The 27,364-nt window shown below is 35.3% G+C and overlaps 1 protein-coding gene across 1 annotated transcript in view; it reads right to left on the bottom strand.

Moving 5' to 3' along the window:
- Nucleotides 1–1,592: 1,592 nt before the first annotated feature.
- The window catches only part of LOC137814343 (pleiotropic drug resistance protein 1-like), a 42,199-nt gene continuing 16,427 nt past the window's right edge, over nt 1,593–27,364 (bottom strand). The window contains exon 13 of the mRNA XM_090303820.1: nt 1,593–1,804. Coding sequence (XP_090159946.1) covers nt 1,799–1,804 — 6 coding nt within the window. The 3' untranslated portion in view covers nt 1,593–1,798. The remainder of the gene's footprint in view (nt 1,805–27,364) is intronic.

A 27,364-nucleotide genomic window follows, 5' to 3' on the forward strand; every position in this document is an offset into this window, starting at 1 on the left:
AAGAATGACAATGCAAGTTGGCCCACCCTGCACTTGGCTCGCTCTGTACTTGGCCTGTAAACTGCGGTTCTGGTTGGTCTGCCCCGCATAGAATATGCGAATTGATTTTTCTAGCCCACTCCGCATAAGGATTGGTTCGTAGGCCTACAGGCCAGCCCGCATAAGAAATATTTTTTTTTTTAAATTAATAAAAAATAATTTTTTAAATAGAAATTTTAAATAAATTTAATTTTTATTTTATTTAGATGCATTAGGTAAATGGTCTCATAATATTATTCTCACGAAATCTACGTAGTAAGATGTTATTAAAGAATCCGGAATGTGAAATGTGAGGCTGCATTAAGAAAATATGGGGGTGCAAAATTTTTTTTCTACATTTTTAAGTTATGTGGGTTATGCGGGACAATCTGCCCCCGCCTCGCACTTAGCCTGCGTGGATTGCGGGTTATGCGGGGTGCTTGGCTAGTTTGGTCTAAGTGTTATGAGTGGGTGGGTCTGGCGGCGATGGTCCATCAGGATCAAAAAATGCACTTTTCGCAGTTTAGGATGAATGAGGAAAGCGAAGAGGTTAATCAGATTTGGTATTGTGTGTGGATTGCATTATAGGCAAATTGTGGAAACAAAGAAATAAGAAGGTTTTCAATAATGGACACGTAGACTACATTGAAGTCTTTACAATGGTGCAGTTGCAAGTTTGGTTATGGATTATCTCAAAAGTACGCTTAACATGTTTCTCTTACTCTGGTTGGTGTCTGGAACCTTTGGAGTGCATGAGAACGATCAAAAAAGGAAACGTTAGAGGAACTAAGCTGGGGTGAAAAGGGTTTCTCAATGTTTGAGGTGGTGTTTTTTTTTGTATCTTTAGGTATGGGGTAGACTTTGTAGCTTTTGTGCTAAGCATTCTTCTTCAAGACATCAAAACAAGTTTTAGGTTGGAAAACATCTTTGTTTTTTATAAGGGTTATCCTAAAATACTTCAATTTTTTTTTTGCCAATAAAAAAAATATCTGCTGCAGTATGTCATCCCTATTTTTATCTAGTTTCCAAATTTCAACCCGTAATTTATTGTATTTTATTAAAGTATAAATGAAAATATAAATGCATTTTATGTCTTAAAACCATATAGTGGAAACCTATTTTAGCTAGATATGTACCAAAATTGAGTTAACCTAAAGATATATTTATGTTTTTCAATTTGTAATCTAAAGATAGTTATTTTTGTGTGCAAGAAAGGCTACATTTATGGATGGACTGCAGAATTGCGTTTGCTGATAAAAAAAAAACTTCCAAAGGCATAATCAACTCTCAACTCTTAGATTACTGTTTGTTTCACTAAATGGGTTGATTTTTTTGGGAAATTCACAAAGCACTTTTCTTTGTAATATTTATTGAAATGGTGTTTTAGTGTAGGACTGAAAGACAACTTTGGTTTAAGGTTCTACTTTTCACTGTTTTCTTCCACAAAATGAGTCAAACTTTAGTAATTTTAAAGGTAAATTGGCCCGTTTTGTTAAAAGAAATTATAAATTGTTTAATACTAGGTTAATCCACACTCATTCTTGTTCACTTTCCAAATTTCAACCCATAATTTATTGTATTTTATTAAAGTATAAATGAAAATATAAATGCATTTTATGTCTTACAAAGCAAACCATCATAGGCCCATTCTAGTAATTCAACCTGCCACCACCTAAACTTGGCACATGTTACATATGTTTTATCTCGTCATCACCGTGATTCAAATGGAAGTACCATAAGACGGTTCTCACCTTCCACCTCCAATATTTCACCCTTTGCATTACAACTGTAATTGGAGTGTTTAGATGATTATTATGCACCAGACTAACATCAAATGTAAAAAAATATTAACATACAAACATCGTGAATATGAATTTAACTGGTTAAAATAAGATATTATGGAAAAAAATTCGTCGATAGACGGTGAGTGATAACACATATTTTCACTACTAAAAAATATAGAAGTAGTAAAGTAGTAGAAAGATTTAAAAATATTTAGAGATCCTTAGCCAGAGTGGTCCCCTCTCCTTATTCTAATTGTTTCTTTTAATATAATATTTGTTTAAGAAAGTGACACCTATTTTGCAAAAGAAATCAGCCATCACAGAAGCCATTGCAAAGTTTAGGCATTGCCTCTTATGTGTGTTTGGATTGGGTGGAAATTTGAGAGAGTAGATTTAGAGTGATTTGAGAAGAAAATGAGGTTGTTTGAATTGAGATATGTTACAGTATATTTGTGAAAAAAGTTTATGTCACAATGTTTGGAGCAGGAATTTGTGTCTGTTTTGTAGGCTATGGCAAAACCATACAACAACCATGGAGGAATCAACCAGTACACAAAGAGTAGAAGTGGGTGGATCTACACAAGTTTGCAGGAATTAACATACACCTTGTGTTGCCAAACATCATTTTCTAACAAGACCAACTTGGAGTGGGCAAGAAAATAAAAACCTATAATGGGTGAAGGAAAAGGCTGGGAGGCACACGTATCAATTTCTAGAAAACCTGTAAATCCAGCTGGAGAATATATATAGGCAAAGTTGGGGAAGGGCAACGAACAGAAACAATAGACATCACAGCCCACAATTTCACTCGGGTTAAGTTGTCATCTTTGAACTCTTCGACTTGAAGTCATGTTTTTGGCCTACACTTGTCATTGTACGTTGTATGTAGACCATTAGTAGAATTGATGGAGGTCTTAGCCATATGTAGGAATAGTTGTGCACCAGGTTTACAACTTTGGAGGGCTCAGGAATACCTTCTTTGGCTAGTTTTGTATGTTTTTGGGGGCTGAATTATGCTGGACAATGATAGTTAACTAGTCCCTTATTTAATTACTTTTTTCTGATAAAAAAAAGTATAAGTCACCAAAGAATCCACTCCTCAACTCTAGGGAGACATACAGGAATAATAAGGACATTGACTCAAGTAGCAACTCAATTTTATTGGAAAGACCATCACAGACATTACATTTTTTGTCAAGTTTGGTACTACTCCAGTCATGAGTACATATCTTATTATTCCCAGTTTGATGGTCAATCAGAAGCTATGAATTATTGCTTAGAAATGTACCTTCTTTGTTTTACTTATGAAAGGGTGGACCAAATTATTGCCTTGCGTATAATTTTGGTATAATGCATCATACCATTTCAGCACTAGCACATTTTAAGGTAGTTTACTCTGTGGATCTACTTGCAATTGTGAAATACATATATGACTCTAATAATCATGTTGATGTGCAAGAACTATTACAACAAAAAGATTAATTATCTTTACTCACTGAAACATAATTTAGTGAAGGCCCAACATACTATGAAAAAATATGCAAATAAAGAGGAGGAATTTCGAATTCAAGAAGGGTGAATTGGTTTTAGTGAAGCTGCAACCATATAGGCAACACTTGATGGCCTTAAGAAAAAAACCAAAATTGAAAATGAGATATTTTGGACCTATCCTAATCATTAAGAAAACTAGATATGTTGCTTACAAGTTGTTACAACCAGCCACTACAAATTTAGATATGGAACAGTGGATGAGGAAGAATTGTTCCATATGGCTCAACTGAAGGCCTAAATGTGGATGAAAAATAAACTGTGTGCTCTCAATTTTTCCTTTTCTGACTAGCTTTTATGTCCAAATCAGTATCTTAGATCAATCAAGTAGTTATCAGGTTTTATGTGAAGGTAAGTATCATAGTGTTGGGAGTTTTCATGAGAAGCTTTGTATTATGGTGCACAATTTATTTACTTTTTATTCTCTGGAATTATATATAATGAAATCTTGGATGCAATTACTATTCAACAAGCTACCTTCTACTATTTATATGTATCTTATAATAGTGTTAACTTCTTGGTCAAGGGAAATGTTTTTTAATCTTGTAGGAATTGGAGCATGGAAAAATAGGGGACTTAAACAACACCTCACAAGGGTTGTAGTCAAACATGTTGGGCTTGAATTAGGGGATGTAGTCTTATCTCTGGTTTAAAGCTGGTCATATTCTATGGTAAGGAAATGGAATTTTGGTTTCAAATCTGTGAGTTTAACTCCTTTTTCAGTACTAAATGGTGAGTCTTCTGGTTAATACAAGGAGGATGAGACGAGGTTTCAAGCTGAGCATAAAACAAATAGTATGACTTTCTGTCTTCTCATTTCTCTGTTTGCTGTTTACTTTAAGATTTTAGTGTAAACTTGTTGTTTAGCATTCTTGTTACTTAGTTGATTTAGAAAAAAAAAATGAAGTATAAAACTTCCATAAACTTAGAAAAGAGAAGAAAAAAACATAGGGTTAATTTTAAGGGAAATAGGAAGTTATTACTTAAATCAAAATTGTAATTAATCTACTCACTCAAAGATGGAACCTAATCATGAAAAGAATGACCGATGAATCGTAAATCTTAAAGAATGTGTAGAGAATTTAGAAGTTTAGGTAAATTAAATAAAATAAAATTTTAGAATAACTGAAGAATAAAATTATATATTATCATAATTTATATTTTTATCCTTAATAAAATAAGTTCAACATAAATTATTAATGTAATGTTGGATATTTTTCATAGTGTGTGCCCACATGGGTGTGTTTTGTAACCCCTACTCCTAGGATTTTACATGTCTTTTTATGTGTGCTGGGTCTCTTTAACTGCACCATTAAATATTATTTATTAATGTAATGTTGGATATTTTTCATAGTGTGTGCCCACATGGGTGTGTTTTGTAACCCCTACTCCTAGGATTTTACATGTCTTTTTATGTGTGCTGGGTCTCTTTAACTGCACCATTAAATATTATTTATTGATAAAAAGTGTTGAACATCTCTAGCAGGTACAACTCTGTAAGCGCTGGTATAAAGTATTGAGGCACTTATACTTAGCCAGGAGCGCCTGAAGTCACTCAAATCTCAGTGGAGGATGCTGAAGTATGATGGGAGTAGGCATGGTTGATGGCAGAATGACGGTGAAAAAAGGCCTTCGAATGCCATGGCACAGCCGCTGGTATGGCTCAGTTGCTGGAGTATGCAACATCACCACTTTGCTGCTTCCTGAACATTAGTCGTGAACGAAGATGAAGCCATAAGTGTCAAGGAAAATAGCATGAACAAAAGGATGGATGGGATCTGTGCAGGGGTTGAGTATCAATATCAAACCCACGTCCGATCCTCTGGTGAAAACTCAGGCAGCGAACAACCATGGAAGCTACAATTACCAAGTCAAGGCTGTTCAAGAAGATGTGAAGATGTGCAGGGCAAGGACCGTGTGGACAACAATCTGAAGCATAAGGGCAAGATTTGTATCCTTGTCTGTAATTTTTTGCTGCTGTCCTGCTCGTAGGATTCATCTTTTCTTGATGGTGTTATTTATGCGTGTTTTATGTGCTGATGCTGGTGTGTTGTTCCTGGTTATGCTTAGGCAGTAGGATTTTCTTTTCTTTGAAGAAAACATATATATGGGTTGGGATACCTCTAAAGTATCCCACTTAATTCAATTCATTTATTGCTGATAAAAAAAAATTTAAATAAAATTCATTTTAAATAATAATAATTAATTATTATATTAATTAAATTAAATATTATTTAAAACAAATAAATGATTAATATTTAAAATAATTTTTATTATTAATAAAAATTATAAATTAATATTTAATTAGTTATCAAGATTTTAACTATCAATTACAAAGGTAATTACAAAGGTGATAGTTAAAATTTTGGTAACTAATTAAATATAAATTTAAAAATTAATTTATAAATTTTGTTAATAATAAAAATTACTTACCAATAATTTATTTTTTTAAATAATATTTAATTTAGTAACTAATTATTTTTTCTAAAAATTATTTATATTTAATTATTTTCTTGTGATATATATAAATTATTATTATTATTATTATTATTATTATTATTATTATTATTATGTATATTTAATTTGAGGTGTAGATTTATCTTTCTTTATTTATAATATTATAAAAAACTTGATGTAAGAGTAAATTATGATAATATATAATCACCAATTTATCTATTTAGTTTAGGATAGATATAGTTTTAAAATAAAATGGAGAATAAATATATATTTTATGAGATGAAACAGAACTTTATGTAGAATTTTTTGTGAGCCAAATCGATGTTTTTTTAAGCCATTTGTCAATGCTTTTATGAGTTGGTGACGGGTTTTTCATTTTAAGAATAGAATTTATACTTAAGAAGTCTACGTCGTTCATAAGAATTTCTTGATACTTATATATATATATATGATTGAGACACTCTTAAAATATTTTTTATTAATTTATTTAATTTTTTATTGATAAAAAAAATATTTATAGATTAAAATATAGATTAGTTTTTTAATTTGTATTTCAGATTTTCTTAATTTATCATGAAGTTGTATAAATTAAAAAGTGTAAAGTAGTGTAGAAATAGTTGCACAATTCATTTTCATTAATTAAATATTAAATATAGTTTTACCATAATAAAAAAGGATTATGCCAAATTTGAATTTCTTGAAGTCTTGCTTTTTTTTTTATCAACAATAAATAAATTAAATTAAGAGATACTTCAAACTATTCAACCCATATAAAAAAACTCCAAAGTTAGATCTCCTTTAACACTTAAAAAAAAAAGCCATATATTGCTTAAACTACATCATAACAAACACAAAAAGAATAAACATATTGCATGAGCACCTTCCACACCTACACACCATCTGCAATACAACCTAAAGGGGAATATAGCATATAACTGGAACTATATGGATCAGCATCCATACAAAAAACAGCAGCACAGAGTTGTATGTGACAGCAACCAGATCAAACCGGACCAAACCATATATGAGAGCAAATATGCATCAAAACAGAATATGCAGACTTAGTGCCATAATCAATCAATTATGTAGCAAACCATTTCAGGCACCTGAAACATCTAAATTGTTGTATTTCCAACTCTGATAGGAGCTTATTTCGGACTTCAGTCTGCATAGATCAGCGGAACAGGAACAGAAAATGAAAGCCATGACCAGCTCCAGCAAGTTATATCAACAAAAACTCCTCAGTCTGCACCCTGCATCTACCGTAACTCCAACAAGCTACTTATCTAAACTCATGGCAATTTAGATGGGTATCCCAAAACATCTCCAAATACTCCATATAGCCTCGCATCTGTCCTTCATCTGCCCTGTATCTACTACTCCTTTCAGCACTACCTGGTCTTAATCCATCATCCAAGCACCAACCAACATTTTCTTCATCCAGTCCAGATCAGCCCTGTCTGTTCTTGCAGCAGCTACACCCAACCTACCAGTGTATATAAGCTGATATGATCCTACCTTCACCTGCAACCTGCATTTACTTCCCTCCTCTCCTTTGGACACTAACTCTGCTCTGGCAGCCGCCCTGCATTTTCTGTAACCCTCATCTACCCCTCTACCACTTCCTCCTTCTTACTTGATGCTATTTATACATATCACCGGATTAAGAATCCAATCTACAAATGAGTATTCAAAAGAACTGGACCTATATTTCAGCCATAACCACACTTTAAGTTGCTTGTAGTGTTCTTTTCTCATCAATTCTCTCCTTTTATTTGTTTAAAACACCAAAACTCGATATTTTGATGTCACCAACCCATACAAAGTCGAAGCTACGTACTGAAATATCAGAGTGATATCTTGTTGGAGATCCCACATCGACTAGAAATTAGAGCATTTCATTGTATATAAGTGGGTGCAAACCTTAACCTCATGAACTGGTTTTATGGGGTTGAGTTAGACTTAAAGTCCTCTCCATAATATGATATCAGAGTCATTTTGAGCCTATCCTAACGAGCAAAAGAATGAATGGGCAGTTTTTGGTCCATAGTAGCAACTCAGTTTTATAGAAGTTGATGTCATATAGGATGCAGGAGGCAATGCTGTTCTGTTTTTTAGTTCTTCACCACTAAATAGCTTTGTTTTTCAACATACTGCTAGTGCTGATTTTTCTGCAGGACCTTTATAATTTTTGGGTATGTAAGGGTAGTGGGATTTCATTAATAGTTTAAGAATTTTGAGCCATGTCTTGTTTTACATAGTATGTTATGAACTAGGAATTCTTAAGCTAGGAGAAGTTTGTGTATAAAAGTTAAGACACCCATAAAATGTGTCATTTAATTTTCTTAATTCTTTTATGATAAAAAAAGTTCTTTTCAAATCCCTCCACCATGGGAGTCCAAATTATTCTCATCTTGGTCTTTTAAATCTCTCCATAATCCATTCCTTTCTGTTTTTAATCTCCATATCCACTTTCCCAATAAAGCTATATTAAACAATCTTATATCTTTAATTCTTAATCCACCTTATTCCTTGGACTTATTCCCAATCCTGCAATCCTCCAATCCTACTTTTCAAGTAATTTACTTTCAACCTGACACTAATTCAAAACAGTTCAAAATTGATTTTATCATTAAAACCCATGTAGTGAAGTATATCCACCTTATAAAGGCATACTTTACTTGTTATTATTAAGAAGTGGACTTTAAGCCTAACTCAACCCCATAAAACCAGCTCATAGGGTTGAGGTTTGCACCCACTTATATACAATGAAGGCTCTAATCTCTAGTCGATATGAGATTTCCAACAGTTATCCTCATCAATTTCTTGTTCTAACTAACCCCTCCTTAATTATTAAAATACCTCGCCCAACAATTTTTGATGAACTAAGGGTGTATGGGAGGTTGTAAAATTAAAATTAAAAATAAAATTGAGTTGTATGCGATGAAACTTCTTCTCAGCGACGGTGTACCACACAAAAACTTGTATCCTTCTCCTAACCTTGTTTGATATGTACTAGACTGTTCTCGTCTAATATGTAATAGACAATCTCTGCCCTATCTGTATTAGACGGTCTTGTCTTCTCCTACCTATACATTTGGCCTTCCTCTTCCTTTGTAAAGTTACATTAATCAATGATAAGTTTATCTCCTATGTTCTCTTTCATTGTATCAAGAGCCAGTAAAATGACTTCTTCACCTACAACGCTCAACTCTTAACATTTTTTCGTCTTCGACATTTGCTCCGCGTACCTTCACCATGCCTATCAATCTCAAGCTCAATGATGATAATTTTATCATCTGGCAGTAGTAGGTTCTTGCCACCATTCACGGCCTTCAACTTACACATTTCTTGGATAATTCAACGGTTCCTTCAAAATTCAAGACTTTTGAAGATTCTCAAGCAAATAATATCAATCCTGATTTTTTGCGCTATGAGCAACAAGACCAACTTATCATTTCTTGGCCACTTACTTCAATGTCAACTCCATTTCTCACCAACATGGTGGGTCTTGAAACTGTTGTGCAAATTTGAACACGCCTGAGAACGTATTATGCCTATCAAACCATAGCCAAAAACTGAAACTTCACCTACACACATCGAAGAAAGATCATAATATCAATACTTATCTTCTTGATATCAAGAAGACGGTTGATACTCTGACAATTGTTAATGGAAGAAGCCATAGAGAGTGGCGTTTCCTGTAGTGGTGATGCGGCAATGCGGTTTTGCTAGGATACTCTCTGCAACACAAGAAATTAACCAAAAACCAGAAGGCACAAAACCAAGAACAAAAGAAGAGAGATAGGGAAAGAAACCCTAGAAGATGAGAAGGGATCAGAGAAGCAGAGGCAGGGAATACGCAAGAGAAAGATGAAAGAAATTTTTATTACTTTTGTCAAAATTCCCAAATATTGCAGATTCTCTCACTCTGTTGATATAAAACACTGGAAAAAATAAAAGGGAACGGAAAAAGGGCCTAAAGCTGGGCCTAAAGCTAGTGAGCGGCCCAATTAAAATAAACACAACATTTCATCAGCCCCCCTCAAGCTGGGAATAGATGTTCTTCATACCCAGCTTGGTATGTAATAAGGTAAAGATGTTGTGGGGAAGCGGTTTGGTTAGGATGTCCGCAACCTGCATGGAGGAGGAAACGGGAAGAAGTTTGAGAAGACCAGCTGCAACCTTTTCACGAACAATATGACAGTCAATCTCTATATGTTTGGTACGCTCATGGAAGACTGGATTGTTGGCTATTTGGATTGCAGATTGGTTGTCACAATAGAGAACTGCAGGGTGAGCACTGGCAATCCGAAAATCTTGTAGAAGGTACATTAACCACTGGATTTCACATGTTGTAGCTGCCATGGCCCTGTACTCTGCTTCTGAGGAACTTCTGGAGATAGTCTGCTGCTTCTTGGATTTCCATGCAATGAGAGAGTTGCCTAAAAATATTGAAAACCCAGTAATGGATTTTCTTGTAGTAGGACATGTTGCCCAGTCAGAATCACTAAAACACTTTAATTTAATGAAATTAGAAGAGTGGAAGAATATACCCGATCCTGGTTCAGATTTTAGATACCGCAGAACCCGAAAAGCAGCTTGTTGATGGTCTTTAGTTGGTGCTGTTACAAATTGACTAAGGTTGTTCACACTAAAAGTAATATCAGGTCTTGTGTTTGTGAGATAGAGAAGACGACCAATGAGGCGGCGGTAGGCAGATGCGTCTGTATCAGACAAGGGGGCACCTTGAGTTGGGGAGAGCCTAGAAGATTGGAGCATAGGAGTAGGCATGGGTGCACAGTCCAACATACCAGCATCATTCAACAGATCCAGCGTATATTTTCTCTGACAAAGATGAATACCTGTTGAGTTGCGCGCCACCTCAAGGCCCAAGAAGTAGGTGAGATCTCCAAGATTTTTTACTTTGAACTGTTGGTCCAGCAGATTTGTAATGTGGGCAATTTCCTCAGTATCATTTCCAGTGAGTACAATATCATCCACATACACAAGAAGAGCAGTGATGTTAGTTCCTTTATGTTTTAAGAACAGAGAATTATCAGCAGTGGACAAGATATAATTATGAGACAACAAAAAATTAGATAGTTTTGCATACCATTGCCTTCCCGCTTGCTGAAGCCCATACAAAGAACGTTGTAATTTGCAAACATGAGTGCTGTTAGGAGGAAGAAGACCCGGTGGAGGTTTCATGTAGACAGTCTCAACGAGGTCTCCGTGTAGGAAAGCATTGTTGACGTCTAGTTGCTTTAATACCCAATTTTGTGCTGCGGCAAGAGCAAGTAACAGGCGAAGTGTGGTGAGCTTGGCAACGGGCGCAAAGGTTTCCAGGAAATCAAGTCCTTCTAACTACGTGTAGCCCTTGGCAATAAGACGGGCTTTGTACCTCTCTATGGTACCATCAGATTTCCTTTTTATTTTATATATCCATCTGCAGCCAATGGCAGTCTTACCTGGAGGGAGAGAAGTAATGACCCATGTGTGATTGGTTTCAAGTGCTTCTAGCTCTTCTTTCATGGCTTGCTGCCAGCATGGGTGCTTTGATGCTTCCACATAGGATTGCGGCTCCATATGTGATGAGACAGAAAAAACAAATTTTTTAAAAGCTGTAGACAAAGATTTATAAGAGACAAAGTTAGAGATTGGGTATTTTGTACTTATATTATTTGTATGTGTGGATGAGGTATGAAAATCATGTAGGTACATTGGCATTTTCCTCTGACGGGTTGACCTTCTTAGAGTGGTATCGGGTTGCTCTTCAGCAGCAGTGAATTGGGCCTCATTTGCAAGGTCATCAGGTTCAAAGGAATCACCAGATTGATTATAAGTGTCATTATTTCCAATAAAATCAGCATTACCAGTCACCAGACTTTCCTCAGTGTTCTCAAGAGAATCATCATGAATAAAATCATCAGAAAAAACATAATTATGGGGAATTGGAAGGGATAAGTTGTTGGGTCTTTCATTATTATCAACATTCAATTTATAGGGAAATTGATGTTCATGAAATATTACATGTCTTGAGACCTCAATTTTGTGATTTTTAAGATTTAAAAAAACATAGCCTTTGGTATGAGGCCGAAAACCCAAGAACACTCCAGAAACAGCACGTGCATCAAACTTTTTTCTGTTAGAAGTGATAGTACTAGAATAACAAAGGCATCCAAACACGCGAAGAGCAGTTAGATCATACGATTTAGCATGCAGTTTCTCATAAGGAGATTTATTCCTTAATAAAGGAGTCGGAGTGCAGTTTATCAAAAGGACAGCATGTAAAGTAGCAAAATTCCAAAAAACAGGAGGCAAGTTTGCTTGAAAAATAAGAGCACGAGTTACATTTAGTATATGCTGATGTTTCCTCTCAGCCACACCGTTTTGTTCGGGTGTCTCAACACAAGTAGTTTGATGAATAATTCCTTTAGAGGAGAAAAAAGATTTCATGGAAAATTCTTGTCCATTATCAGTACGAATTATTTTGACACTGTTTTCGAACTGATTTTTAACATATGTAATGAAATTTTCAATGTGAGTTCTGGTTTCAGATTTAGTGACCTTGGGAATAAGCCAAGTAAAACGTGAAAAATCATCAACAATAGTTAGAAAATATTTATGACCATACATAGAAGAAACAGAACATGGGCCCCAAATATCCATATGAAGTAATTCAAAACAGCGATTAGTACGAGAACTACTCAAAGGAAAGCACAATCTCTTTTGTTTTGCTCTATGGCAAGTATCACATACATGGGTTTTGTCAGCAGTAATAAACAGAAATTGAGTTCTCAAAACATGTAATCTTTCATCAGAAATATGACCCATTCTATTGTGCCACAGATTATGGTCTTTATCAGTGGTACTGTAAGAAGAGGCAACAGTTTTGAGCCTAGAATTACAAACAACAGCAGAATCAAGAATATACAAGTCATCTGTGGTCTTAACTGTACCAATCCTCTCGTTGGTAATATTGTCCTGTATTTCACATTTATTTGAAGAGAAAATTAATCTGTAATCCAAGTCAGAACTAATTTTTGAGACAGATATTAAATTAAAAGCAAAGTGAGGTACATACAAGACATTTCTTAAGTAAAACCTTTTACTAAAGACAACAGTGCCAGAGTATTTAGCCAGAACATGATGGCCATTTGGCAGATTTATAGGGACAGGTTTAATAGATTTATATGAGGCAAAATTAGATAAAGAAACACATACATGATCAGTAGCTCCTGAGTCTAAGACCCAGCAAGAATTAGTTTTGAGAGGGAGATTACCTGTTGAAGAATTAGATTGATCCGTCACTTGGTGAGTTGAATGGGTGGAGAGAGATCCTACTTGATTTACTTGTGCCGGATTGATCATGCCTTTGTTATCAACAGCACTCTTATTTTGCTTGAATATATCGGAAAGGATCTGGTACTGCAAGGGAGTGAGGGTCATGTTGCCCTCTTCCTGTCCTTTTTGACAATTTTCAGAAGAAACATCATCAGTAGACACAATATTATTAATCTGACTGGGTTTTCCACCATTGGAAAATTTATATCCAGGAGGATAACCATGTTTCTTGTAGCAATTCTCAACAGTATGGCCACTTATGCCACAATGAGTGCAGATTTTCTTATTACTGTTATTTTTGTATATTCTACTGTCTTTATTTGGAAAGCCATTCTTTCGAAAACAAACTTTTTCAGTGTGCCCTATCTTACCACAAAAGTTACAGATAACAGAAACAGAACTAGCAGAACCAGGGTTGCGATTGATACTAATATTGCTAACGACATTGTTGATACTAGTGACCAAAGTATTACTAACCAACTGATGTTCTTGTTGTACCACCAGAGAAAAAGTCTTTGATATGGGAGGGATAGGTTCCATCAAAAGAACGTGAGACTTGATGTTGTGATACTGCTCATTTAACCCTCTGAGAAACTGTGTTGCCTGATCTTCAAGCTTCCTCTGATTCAGAAGAGTCATAACAGCACAATAACAAGGGCAATTTGTTTTACAAGCACATATCGGGTTAGGTCTAAAATTCTCAATTTCATCCCAAATAATGCGAAGCTTAGTAAAGTAATCAGTAACAGATTGGTCTCCCTGACAGAGGGTAGCAGCTTCCATTTGCAGATCAGAAATTCTAGAGAGATTACCTTGGGAATACCTAGTTTTGAGATCGTTCCACACATCAACAAATGAATCCATCCAAATAATGCTCTTCCTTATCGAGACTGAGACGGAATGCACCAGCCACGACACCACCATGTTATTACAGCGGTTCCACGCGGCATAAGTAGAATGATTCTTAGCTGGGCAGGGATGCGTGCCCAGAACAAATTCCAGTTTATTTTTCGCACTCAAGGCCGTCATGACTGACCTACTCCAGGAATGATAGTTTGTCGAATCCAGAACGGGTGATACCAAGCTGATTCCAGGATTCTCATTAAGATGTAGAGAAAGATAGGTTTCGTCAGAGGTCTCTTTCGCCACTTCTGCCATGACTGCGGTGCAAAGAAGAACAAAACTTCAAACACAATGTGACAAAAAAAACAGAAAAAGGAGAGGAAAGAAAAAGTATGATTGAAAACCAAGAAAACAAGAGGAATATATATACAAAAAAAATAAAAATAATCAAGAACTAGAACCAGAAAGAAAAAAAGATCAGAGTGCACAGTAGAGCTCTTCAAATGAAGAGCTCTGATACCATAATGGAAGAAGCCATAGAGAGTGGCGTTTCCTGTAGTGGTGATGCGGCAATGCGGTTTTGCTAGGATACTCTCTGCAACACAAGAAATTAACCAAAAACCAGAAGGCACAAAACCAAGAACAAAAGAAGAGAGATAGGGAAAGAAACCCTAGAAGATGAGAAGGGATCAGAGAAGCAGAGGCAGGGAATACGCAAGAGAAAGATGAAAGAAATTTTTATTACTTTTGTCAAAATTCCCAAATATTGCAGATTCTCTCACTCTGTTGATATAAAACACTGGAAAAAATAAAAGGGAACGGAAAAAGGGCCTAAAGCTAGTGAGCGGCCCAATTAAAATAAACACAACATTTCATCAATTGTTGGAGCTCCCATCACTACTGAAGATCATATAGAGGTTATCCTTTATGGTTTACCTGATGAGAATGATTATTTCATTATGTCCATCACATCCTGCCTGGATCCGTATTCTGTTGATTTTGAATCCCTTTTTCTTGCTCAAGAAGAAAGGTTTGGGAAACATTGCCTCGCTAATCAAATTCTTCTCCAAGCCCATACTTTTTCTAGTTCGTGGTATTATTCAAATCATCAACAAGATAGATATCACAATAATGGTTTGAAAAACAGGGGAAGACGTATGCCTTTTCATTATAATACTTCTTAGTATTCAATGCATTTTCCAGTATCCAAAAATGACAATCATGATTCTTGGAATTCTTCTTGGTAACACAATAAATCCAAGTGTCAAATTTGTGTGAAACTTGGTCTTACAACTTTACGTTGTTAGACAAGGTGTGAACAGAGTACATCGTCTAATGCTCATGCTAACCTTTCTCAATTTTCGTCTACAATCAATTTTCGTTTACAGAGGTGCTTGGCTCATGTAAATTTACATTGAATGAAGATTAAAGTTACTATATAGAAATTGTGTGAGAATAATGAGAATTATTTCTCCTAGTTTAGTCTTATCTTTGTGAGTGGTTGCTGCATAATGCAGCAGTGTGTTCCAGCAGGGTCTGTCATATTGCAGCAGTACCCCTAGAGTTTTAAGAAGGGAATTTTTTTGTCGGGTGTGCTCTGCTTGTGCTTGGTTTCTTCTCAGTTTTCTATGCAGTGTATGCGGCTGTTTGATTTAAATGTTAGGAAGCATTAGCTTATACTTTGGTTTGATTGTAATGTTCTTGGTGTGTAAGGTAGGTGGTAGGCTTGTATGTGTTTTCTGTAAAAGGGTTGGGACACCTCTCAAGTGTCCCTTTTAATTCATTTATTCTTTGCTAAAAAAACAACTTCCCTGTTCCATGTTTTAAGGTTAGTGATGACTTTTTTACGGCAAGTGCACCGCTTTGTCAGAAGTAATAATTTGTCCCTAAGGATGGATATCGAATCCACGAGAAACAGTTGAATAATCAAGTAAAAGATTTACTAAATAGAAAATAGAATAATAAAGTTTGTTGGAGTTGTTATGATTGCAATGATTAATAAGAAAACAAATCAAAAAGTTTGTTGCTTCAATTGGGAAAATAGGGATTGGGGTTCATTTTTCTCACTCTTTTTGTATTTTGATTAGTATGACAATATTGTGTCCTTTGATTGATATTGATGTCCATATGAAAATCATTTGTATCAATTCCTCGCTTATAAAATTATTAAGATGATTCCTAAATATCGATTCCTCGCATATTTATAAAAACTTCTTATCATTAAGATCAGACGTTGATAACAATTAACATTTCAAATCTACTTCTAGCATTCAAATATCTTAAGCATTATCATTTTGGGACAGAAACTTAGAAGTACTTTCCAGTCAAATCTAAATTTCGAGATCATGGTATAACCAAGCATTACAAACAAAACGAAAATATCAATCAAGAACAAAATATTATGTTTAGATATCACTTCAATACATAAGAGTTTGAACATATTACTCCCAATCGCAAAGGGTAGAATTAGCCATACATGATGACTGTTACAAACAAGGAGAGCAAGAAAAGAAGACCCAAGATGTTTGTCCTTAACGACTGCCTCCTTTAAGGTTTCTAACACCTCCTATTCTCCCAATTGGATTACAATTCACTTAATGGTGTTTTTCTCTCAATCTTCCACCTCTCGGATTGTGCCTCAAACCTACTATTTAACATAATTTGGCTAGGATTAAGTGACTTCTTGCATGGGCGTTATTGGGCTCGCCTGGGCGAGTTAAACGAAAAAAGGCCCAACACTTATGGAGCAATCTCGCTCAAGCAAGATTGAGCTCGCTTGAACTCACTTGAGTGAGATCCTCTGGGGTGTCTGACTTAGGCGAGTTTGGGTGAGCTTTGGTGAGTGTTGGTGCGTTCCAGCTTTCCCTTTTTAGCTTTGTATATTCTCCTTTTGCCCAATCATCTCCATTCTCCATAGAATCCTGAAATTAACACAAATTTAGGAATAAATCGTTCTTATTCAAATTAAAATCACAAAATATGTTAAAAGGTATAAATTCATAATTAGGGGTTGTTTTATGTTTATTTTATCAATTAATACCCATAAGTGTTTGTATTTTAATATGAAATATTACTAAAATCCGACATTTATCAGTTAGCTTTCAAAATCTTTAGCTTATCTTTGAATTTTCTTACACCATCTCCTTGCCCTATCTATGAACACCACTTGTCCTTCACAAACTCCTTGAAACCACTTTCTAAATCCCAAGCCTCAATAGACCTAAAGGGTCTTGGTCCCCAATCCTTAACAGATGATTTCACCACAATAGCACAATGATAAGAGATTTTTCTAGGTTGAATATATTGTTTACACATTGATCATTTTTGGAACCATTCTTCAGAGACTAGATGATATGAATCCGAATAGAAATGACAATAAAATTGGGAATTTAGGGTTACGGAACAGAATAAATTCAAAACAGTAACAATAGAAACCTGGATAAAGGAAGAGCCACAAACAAAGTTTGATAAGCCTAAGGATGATCGCCACAAGAATTGGTGAATTCTTGATAAGATCGCAAGATGCAGAGAAAAACCCTAGCAGAGAAACACTCTCTAAAATTATCAAAATATTCGTCCCTATTCTGAGTTTCAACAGTGTATAAATTACAAAGGTATTTTCTTGTTTGTAAGAAAATAAGACGATACTACAATCCTTATATTTCATGAATGATCATTTGTCTCAGTGGTTAGGTTGATACTTTGTACTTGATCCTGAGTTCAAATCCTAACTCCAAATAAAATAATAATATTATTTTATTTTAATATTCCAATCTTGTTGTGCGTGGCCCTTGGGCTTGGATGTCCGCATCATTCCCTCCCCCTCTTGAAAGATCAATCTTGTAGGCATTGTCATTAATCATTTCTAACACTTGAAAAGGTAAATATTACTTTCTTTCTTCCTTTGTTAACTTGTTTAGAATAACCTTCAACTTGTGCTTCAACCTTTTTATGTTGCTTTCTCACATAGTCAACCTTAGCTTGTGTATCTTTATGCTTTAAAACATAAATGTTAGGCATAGTTAACAAATCTATTGGAGTTAAAGGATTTAATCCATACAAAATTTCAAATGGATCACAATTCGATGTGCTGTCAACAACCATATTGTAAGCAAACTCAATCTGATGTAAACATAATTCTTGGATAGCCATCACCTTGTCATAATCTACATGAACTCCTTTGGTACTTACCACAAAACACAAGAATGCAATTTGTTCAGTACAAAATGTGCATTTCTCAATATTAGCATACAACTTTTCTGTTCTAAGAACATTTAAAACAGCACACAAATGTTCCTCATGTAATTCCAAACTAGTGCTATAGATCAAGATGTCATCAAAATACACCACAACAAATTTTCCCAAAAATTCTCTCAAAACATAGTTCATTAATCTCATAAAAGTGCTTGAGGCGTTTGTTAGCCCAAATAGAAACACACACCAGTCATACAATCCATATTTTGTTGTAAAGACAGTTTTCCATTCATTCCCATTCCTAATCCTAAATTGATGGCAACCTCTTCTTAAGTCAATTTGTGAAAATATACAACCACCATACAATTCATCCATTAAATCATCTAACCTTGGAATATGGTGTTTATACTTAATGGTAATGTTATTGAGTGCTCTGCAATCTGATGTGATTCCAATAGCCACATAGAACAAGATTCTTGACACTTTGAGGAATCACCTTGAGCTGGAAAATATAGAGGCACTTTCTTAGAAGTTGGATCATGGTTCTAAAATCAAGAACTCACCAATAACAAGTACCAAATCCCAAACTCATTTGGATGAACCAAATATTGTCAAATTGAATCAACAAAGGAGAAGGAAAAGAAGAAACCGAACAGAATTGAACTTAAAACAAAAGTACCGAACAGAAATTAAGAAGCAAACAGAAAATAGGTGCTGGAAAATTAAAGGAACCGAAACAACTACAACTCAAAACTCAAAGCTACATGAACAAATTGAAGAAGAAGAAAGGAAGGAGAAGAGAATGCTCATGAAGATGGAAGATAGGTTGGATGATCACGCCACTAGAAGTATGGATGCTCCTAGATGAGTGTGGAAGCCGCCACTTGAGGAAACCATGGTCCTTCAAGATAAGACTAGAGAAGAAGCTCAAAGCTCTCCAAATGCTCACTCCAATTTTGAGTATAGTTTCTTTAGATAAAATTCAAATCTGAATTTTACAAAGGAAGCACCTCTATTTATAGCCTAAGGTGCTGAAAAATAGGTGGGAAATTTCAAATAAACTCATTTGAAATTCCCACCAAAAACAAGTCACATGGGAGGTGTGACCTTTTTCTACTATGACACCTCCCAAAAACTACACCAACACCACTCTCCTAAGTCACATGGACAATGTGACTTTATTTTACATTTTCACACACCTTTATTTAATAACCACACCTCCTAAAACTATACAAGAGTATTTCAAAGCTTGGCCTTGCCCCTCATGGGATGGATTTGGGCTCTTTGGGCTTTGGCCTTCTTGGGCTTGGGCTTGGGCTTTGGGCTTGGGCCTCATCTTTATTTTATGTCTTCTTTTAATTTTGAGAAGACTAGAAGGAAGAACTTCAAATGTGAGGGTGGATGTCCTCTTCCTCCATTAATAAAAGCCTCCTTTATTTGATTCTCATCATACTCCTCGAGTTGGAGAGAATTCGTCCACGAATTCTGAATCCCTGCATATAACAAAGTCAGTTTAGTTTTACAATTAAAAGTGGAAGAAAAATGTAAACATGACTTAGCATTTGTAAATAATGGGATTTCAGAAAAGGAGGTTCTATAAATCGACCAAGTTGGAAAAATTTGTTTGGGAATGATGTGATGTTTTGGAAAAAGACCTCTTAAATGGTGACAACCATTAGGAGGTATGAACAAATCATCCCTAACATTTTTTAACCAAGATGGTGGTGAAATAGGAACCTTGGGTAATGAAAAAGATAAGGAAGGAAAACACCTTGGAGGTGAAAGGATAAGACCCATGTCAACTTGGCCTTCTTTGTCTTTTTCTTGTTTACTTGTGGTAGGTGGGTGAGTTAGGTCTTGTTTTACTTTGTTGATCTTTAAGATTTGCTTTTGTGGACAATGAAGAGCTATGTGCCCAAAACTTAAACATTTAAAACATTTGGTATTTGAAGTTTTGGTAGGCGACTTAGGAGTAGAAGGTTTTGTAGTTGAAACGTTTTTTGGAAATATGGTTTGTTTGGAAAAATTGGAAGGAGAATTTTGAGTAGACATTTTGTTGGCATCCTTCCTAGAAGAGTTGTAGAAATCATCATCATGAGTATTTTTGAAAGTTGTTTTCAAAAGATAGGATTCCACCTTGATGGCTTGGCGAAACACTTTCTTTAAAGAAGAGTACTCATTTAATTCTACAATTTCTCTAATATCTCTTCTCAAACCACGTACAAACCATTTTATCTTTGACTCTTCATTAGCATGCATATTCATTTTAGTCAAAGTTGTTTCAAAATCTTTAAAGTATTCTTCTACCATCCTATGTCCTTGAGGAAGCCTTTGGAACTTCAACAAGTGTTCCTTCCTAGAAGGAGGAACAAACCTCGCGCGCATACACTCTTTCAAAGCATTCCAAGAAACCACGGGAGGTTTCTTGCGATACATAATGTCCATTACAATTTTATGCCACCATTCTTTGGCATAGCCCAAAAAGGATAAAGAAACTAATCTAAGTTTTTGGTCATCTTGGACCTTATACACATGAAAATAATGGTCAACCTTAGTCTCCCATTCTAAATACACATTAGGATCACTATCACCATTAAAACTAGGGACTTTTTTACAAGCAATGTTGAACACTTGGTGATATCTTTGGTCACGGTTATAGCTCTCTTCATGAGAATGATGGTGATGCCACCTTCTTCTATGTTCTTCTTCACCAAGGACTGAAACTTTGCAAGGAGAATGCTGCTTGTAATATGCACCACTTGAATAGCCAGCCATTTTGCAAATAAAAAATAGCAAACACACAAAAACAGCAAACAAGTTAAGAAACAAAATTAGCAAAAACAGTGAGCTTGGCAATGAAACTGCCGAAGTGAAATGAGGCTGAAAAAAGAGACCACTCTCAAAGAAATAATGTTCTTGCACCAATCTGATCTTGAGGCCTTGGAATCCTCAAATGAAATATGTCAAAGCAAGCACACCAATCTTAAGAGCAAACCACCATAAAACCAAAGAAACAATAAAGACAAACAAGAAAAGGTATAAGCAAGGAAAGGTAATTGCAAAAGGAATACTATATGTAAGACAAACTCAAAGAGTAAGAATGAAAGACAATCAAGAAAATAAAGAACTCAATGAGAAAAGTAGGCACACAAAAGAATACCTAAGGAAAAGCACTAGAGTAGATGAAGAAAACAAAAAAAATTTAGCTACTGGAAATTTTTTTTTTAATGCAAACTGTGTTTGATATTCACTGATTTAACTGGAACGTTGTAGAGCGAACTGGATTATGAAATTTATACCACAGAAACTTCAAGATGTTAACTCAAAAATGGCACTGGAATCAATTAAAAACAGTAAGCCAATTGAGAGAAATAAATTTTTTAAAATCACTGCCAGATTACCGTATTTTTTTCGGCAGGAATGTACACTTTTTTTATTTTATTTATCATTTTTTGTGTACTTCATATTTTTGAATGATTCTTTTTTCTATTCTTTTCTAACACTTTCAATATCTCAAATCCAGAATTTCAGAATTTTACAGTACGTAAATCAGTTGCAATAAGGAAAAACAGTAAGCACTTTTTTCAGAAACAGAGGAATCCTAATAGGAATAAAAAAACAGAATGATGAACTAGCAAAGACATAATAGAAAATGATGTATTGGAACTTGTATAGGTCTAGAATACAAGTATGAACTCAATTCTAAAAAGAAAATGCACAAAGGATCAACATCAATTCAGAAAATTATATGACACCAAAGCAAGAAACAATCAAAACAATAAAAGTACTACTAGAAGTAATGACATATATGGAATAACATGACTAAGACACAACTTGACATGATTCAAAAATTTAAAGACACAACACAAATTGTAACAAATGAAAGGAAGCTTAAGGTAAACTCTAGGAAGGATAATGCCATTCCAAAAGAGCAACCATACTCATAAGAATTATGAGTGCCATAAACCTTTCCACAAACACTTGGAGCAAAAGAAAAACAGCAAGAAAACTCAATTAAAATTCTAAAACAGAAACTTAAATTGCAAGAAATTAAAAGAGCTCTTGAAAATAAAGTGCACACAACTCAACAATTAAACAAGAAGAACCTAAGACTCATGATACCACATGATGTGATTCCAATAGCCACATAGAACAAGATTCTTGACACTTTGAGGAATCACCTTGAGCTGGAAAATATAGAGGCACTTTCTTAGAAGTTGGATCATGGTTCTAAAATCAAGAACTCACCAATAACAAGTACCAAATCCCAAACTCATTTGGATGAACCAAATATTGTCAAATTGAATCAACAAAGGAGAAGGAAAAGAAGAAACCGAACAGAATTGAACTTAAAACAAAAGTACCGAACAGAAATTAAGAAGCAAACAGAAAATAGGTGCTGGAAAATTAAAGGAACCGAAACAACTACAACTCAAAACTCAAAGCTACATGAACAAATTGAAGAAGAAGAAAGGAAGGAGAAGAGAATGCTCATGAAGATGGAAGATAGGTTGGATGATCACGCCACTAGAAGTATGGATGCTCCTAGATGAGTGTGGAAGCCGCCACTTGAGGAAACCATGGTCCTTCAAGATAAGACTAGAGAAGAAGCTCAAAGCTCTCCAAATGCTCACTCCAATTTTGAGTATAGTTTCTTTAGATAAAATTCAAATCTGAATTTTACAAAGGAAGCACCTCTATTTATAGCCTAAGGTGCTGAAAAATAGGTGGGAAATTTCAAATAAACTCATTTGAAATTCCCACCAAAAACAAGTCACATGGGAGGTGTGACCTTTTTCTACTATGACACCTCCCAAAAACTACACCAACACCACTCTCCTAAGTCACATGGACAATGTGACTTTATTTTACATTTTCACACACCTTTATTTAATAACCACACCTCCTAAAACTATACAAGAGTATTTCAAAGCTTGGCCTTGCCCCTCATGGGATGGATTTGGGCTCTTTGGGCTTTGGCCTTCTTGGGCTTGGGCTTGGGCTTTGGGCTTGGGCCTCATCTTTATTTTATGTCTTCTTTTAATTTTGAGAAGACTAGAAGGAAGAACTTCAAATGTGAGGGTGGATGTCCTCTTCCTCCATTAATAAAAGCCTCCTTTATTTGATTCTCATCACAATCTGTGCACATCCTCCAATAACCATCATTTTTAGGCACTAAAATTACTGGAACAGCACATGGGCTCATGATCTCTTGTACCCATCCTTTGTTCATCAATTCTTCAACTTGAGTTTGGATTTCCTGCAAAACAGAATCAACACTAGGAAGAAAATTAATTTGGTTAGAATGGTCAGCAACCAAAGTGTTGTTTTTGCAATAAGGTAAATAAAGAGGTTTGCTAGAAAGTAGCAACTTCTTCACTTCATTCACTTTCAGTAATCCACTCATTTTTCTCTCATGTGTTTTTCTCTTTTTAAGTGTTTCACTCTTGCTCTGTTTAGGTGTTTCACTCATCTTTCTTTTCTCTTGGACTATCTTTTCTCTCAATTTGATTTGATCCTCACACATCTCTCTAGGAGATAAGGGTTTGAGAATGATCTTCTTATTATTCTGCATGAAAGAGATTTTATTGGTGAAACCATCATGAATAGCCTTGGTGTCAAATTGTCACGGCCTCCCTAACAAAATGTGAGTTGCCTCCACTGGAACCACATCACACAAGACATTGTCATTATATTGTCCTATGGATAGGTTCACCTCCACTTGCTTACTCCCTGTCATCTCTCCATCTTCATTAAGCCATTGAAGCTTGTATGGCCTTGGGTGCGGTTTTGTATCCAAATTCAATTTGGTAACTAGTCTTGAGCTAGCTACATTGGTGCAACTTCCTCCATCAATTATGAGTGAACATATTTTTCCTTGAATGGAACATCTAGTATGGAAAAGATTTTCCCTTTGGGTTTGGTCCAAAACCTGCATTTTGCTTCCCATAAGCCTTCGAATCATCAACAAATCACCCTCCAATGTATCCAACTCCACCTCTACCTCTTCCTTCTCTTCTTCACTTGAAGGTTCATTGACTATTTGTGTCTTTGATAAACTGATCATATTCTTTTTTGTTGGACATTCTGAAGCATAATGTCCTCTTCCCAAGCATTTGAAACATTTTACCTCACTTGTTTTCCTTTTAGGTGGTGAGTTACTATATCTATGAGGTGACTTCCCACTTGAAGATGTGACTGAACTTGAGGGAACTCCTTTATCCTTCATCGACTTATCCTTCCAATTGAAATTTTTATTATTGTTAGAACTCCTCATGATTCCCTTACTCTTGAGTTGTTGTTCTACTTGGTTAGCCTTGTGCAACAACTCTTTCATGTCAACATACTCTTGCAGCTCCACAACCCTAAAATATTATTTTATTTTAATATTCCAATCTTTTTGTGCGTGGCCCTTGAGCTTGGATGTCCGCATCACTAGAGCTCTATCTAATATACTCTTTGTCGTTCCATTTGTTTTATACCACATATACTTCCTACCTACAATTGGCATGTCCAACAAGAAATTGTTTTCAATAAAATTGTTAAACCTTTTAATTTCTCTCTTTTTGATTCCTTCGATTCTAACTCCCTTCTTTTCATTACCATTCCTTACTGCATTAAAATCTCCAATAATACACCATGTACTATTTTGTTGTGCTTGTTTAATATTTGCCAATTCTTCCCATAAAGCTACCTTAGATCATGTGGATCTATGGAGTGTGTCCGTTTATTGGAACTATTTTTTCAGGATTCCTCTAGATAAAAAATAGATAATTTTTTATCTAAGGATTGAATTATCCCTTAAATATTCTTTTTACAAGCTGTGGTGGGGAGGTGCTACTAGAAGCACTCCCAATTATAGGCTCAGGTTTATGCTCTATGTTTTTTTTTTTTTTGTTTTTTTTTTTTTTGATCAGCAATGAATAAATTAAATTAGAGGGTTACTTCAGTGTAACCCAACCCGTATACACAATCACAAAGTTCCATTCCTTGTGGTATTGAGCAAAATCAATTACCCAAAGGTTCTGAAACTTTAGATGTCAAAAACCTACAACTAATGATTCCAAACTGGTGTACACAGGTAAATTCTGTACCAGTTTTTCCTAATACTATTATCAACATCCGCAATAAACCAAAATAATAGTAGCTCAAGGTCTGCACTAAAAACACAAATTGTATTTGGCTACTTAGAATTTCGTGCAGCAGAATAACCTTTGACAGCACCATTCCCCATACCAGCCACACCAAGAATAAAGACAGCAGCAATGCGTTAGTCCTTTGTGCATGATCTCCACAAGCTGTTCCTTGTATTAGTACACACCTTCCAGCATAACAATTAACCATAGTTTCCCCATCTTGTACCATTCTGTCCACGCAAACCATGGTATCATGTTCCAATCAAAAACCAGAAAACCTTTCCTAGCTTTCAGCTAGGATATAAGTGATACAAATTGATACAGAACAGTTATAACAATCTTAGAATGAATTCTATATTACCCTTCACCCATCCCTCCTACATAACCCCTCATTCCCTTCCACCATTAACCTATCTTCCTTTCATCTCTATGCAAGTAGCGACTCCTTCCCTATACTCCTTCCATCTACTAGCAACTTTTAATGCACAATATAGGGTTTAAAAGCCAATCAGAGAAAGAATAATTAAAGGACTTCATTCTATACCTCAACCATAACCAAGTCTTAAGTTGAGCCATATGGAATATTTCCTCCGTATCAACACAATCTTGTTTGAAGATAGTTCTGTTCCTTTGATCCCAAATGCTCCATACTATAGCTGTCCATACTCCTTTCCACACAAGATTTTGTTTATAATTCATCTGCATCAAATAGAAGCTCTCAAAGTGGTCTTTGAGGATTTTTTGTTGTACAGATATAATTCCAATCCATCTAAAACACCAGTTCCATACCTGTATTGCAAATTCACACTCTAGGAACAGGTGTTGAGCCGATTCAGGCCACTTCTGACACAGAGCACAAGATGTATTTACCCCTACACCTCTCCTGGAAAGGTTTATCCTTGTTGGTAACCTATCCAATAAGACCCTCCATGCTGTAATTTGAACATTTGGAAATGCTCTGGACATCCAGAGATGTTCGAAAATTATACTCTTATTACATGAACCACTTTTTGTAACACATTCATATGCAGATTTAACATAGAAGTCTTCGCCTTTCCATGTCATACAATCCTTCATCCCTCTATCTAGTTTAAGTCCAGCCAAAGTTCTTGATAATTCTTCCTGTAATGCAACTTCCCATTCAAATCCAGGACGTCTCCATCTTAGATTCCAGATCCATACCGATTCCACCCAACTATCAACTTCTTTTACTTTTAACCCCTGATCAGCTGATAAAGTATATAGTCTAGGATAAATTGACTTTAAACTATTGTTATTGACCCAAGAGTTCTCCCAAAATCTTATTTTATCCCCAACACCAATCTTCCACTTGATTTCTTTATGGAACCACCCCATCGAATTCTCCTCTCCACACACCTTAATGAGGTCTCTCCACCACCACGATTGGTATTTAATAGGGATAGGTGACTGATCTACTCCACTTCCATACTTCGACTCAATTATCTCCTTCCATTTCCCTCTTTCTTCTCCTTGAATTCTCCATTTCCACTTGGCCAACAACGCATAGTTAAAACAACGAATATCTTTAATACCAAGCCCACCTTCTTCTCTTGTTTTGCAGATATTTTCCCAGCTAATCCATGGAATTGTTCGCTTGTCCCTTCCCCATCCCCAGAGGAATCTTCTTTGAATACTAATCAACTTTTTATATACCGATTCAGGGGCTTTGAATACAGAGAAATAAAACAAAGGGATAGCGGATAAAACCGACTTTATAAGACATACTCTTCCTGCCAAAGATAACAGTTTCCCTTTCCAGGAACTTAATTTGATCCTTATCTTGTTCACTACATGTTCCCAGAACTGGCCTTTCCATGGGTTACCACCAATAACCATACCCAAGTATTTAAAAGGTAAAGACATTTGAGAGCAGTTCAAAATCCTTGCATAACAATCAAAAGATGTTTTTTCAATGTTTATAACTGCTAGATTAGATTTGTGAAAATTGATTTTTAATCCAGATGCAAGTTCATAACATCTAAGAATAGCTTTGATTGTAAGCACGTTTTGGTTTAT

This window comes from Phaseolus vulgaris, chromosome 1 (assembly GCF_051622355.1).
Source record: "Phaseolus vulgaris cultivar YP4 chromosome 1, ASM5162235v1, whole genome shotgun sequence".
In the NCBI taxonomy this organism is placed as follows: Eukaryota; Viridiplantae; Streptophyta; class Magnoliopsida; order Fabales; family Fabaceae; genus Phaseolus; species Phaseolus vulgaris.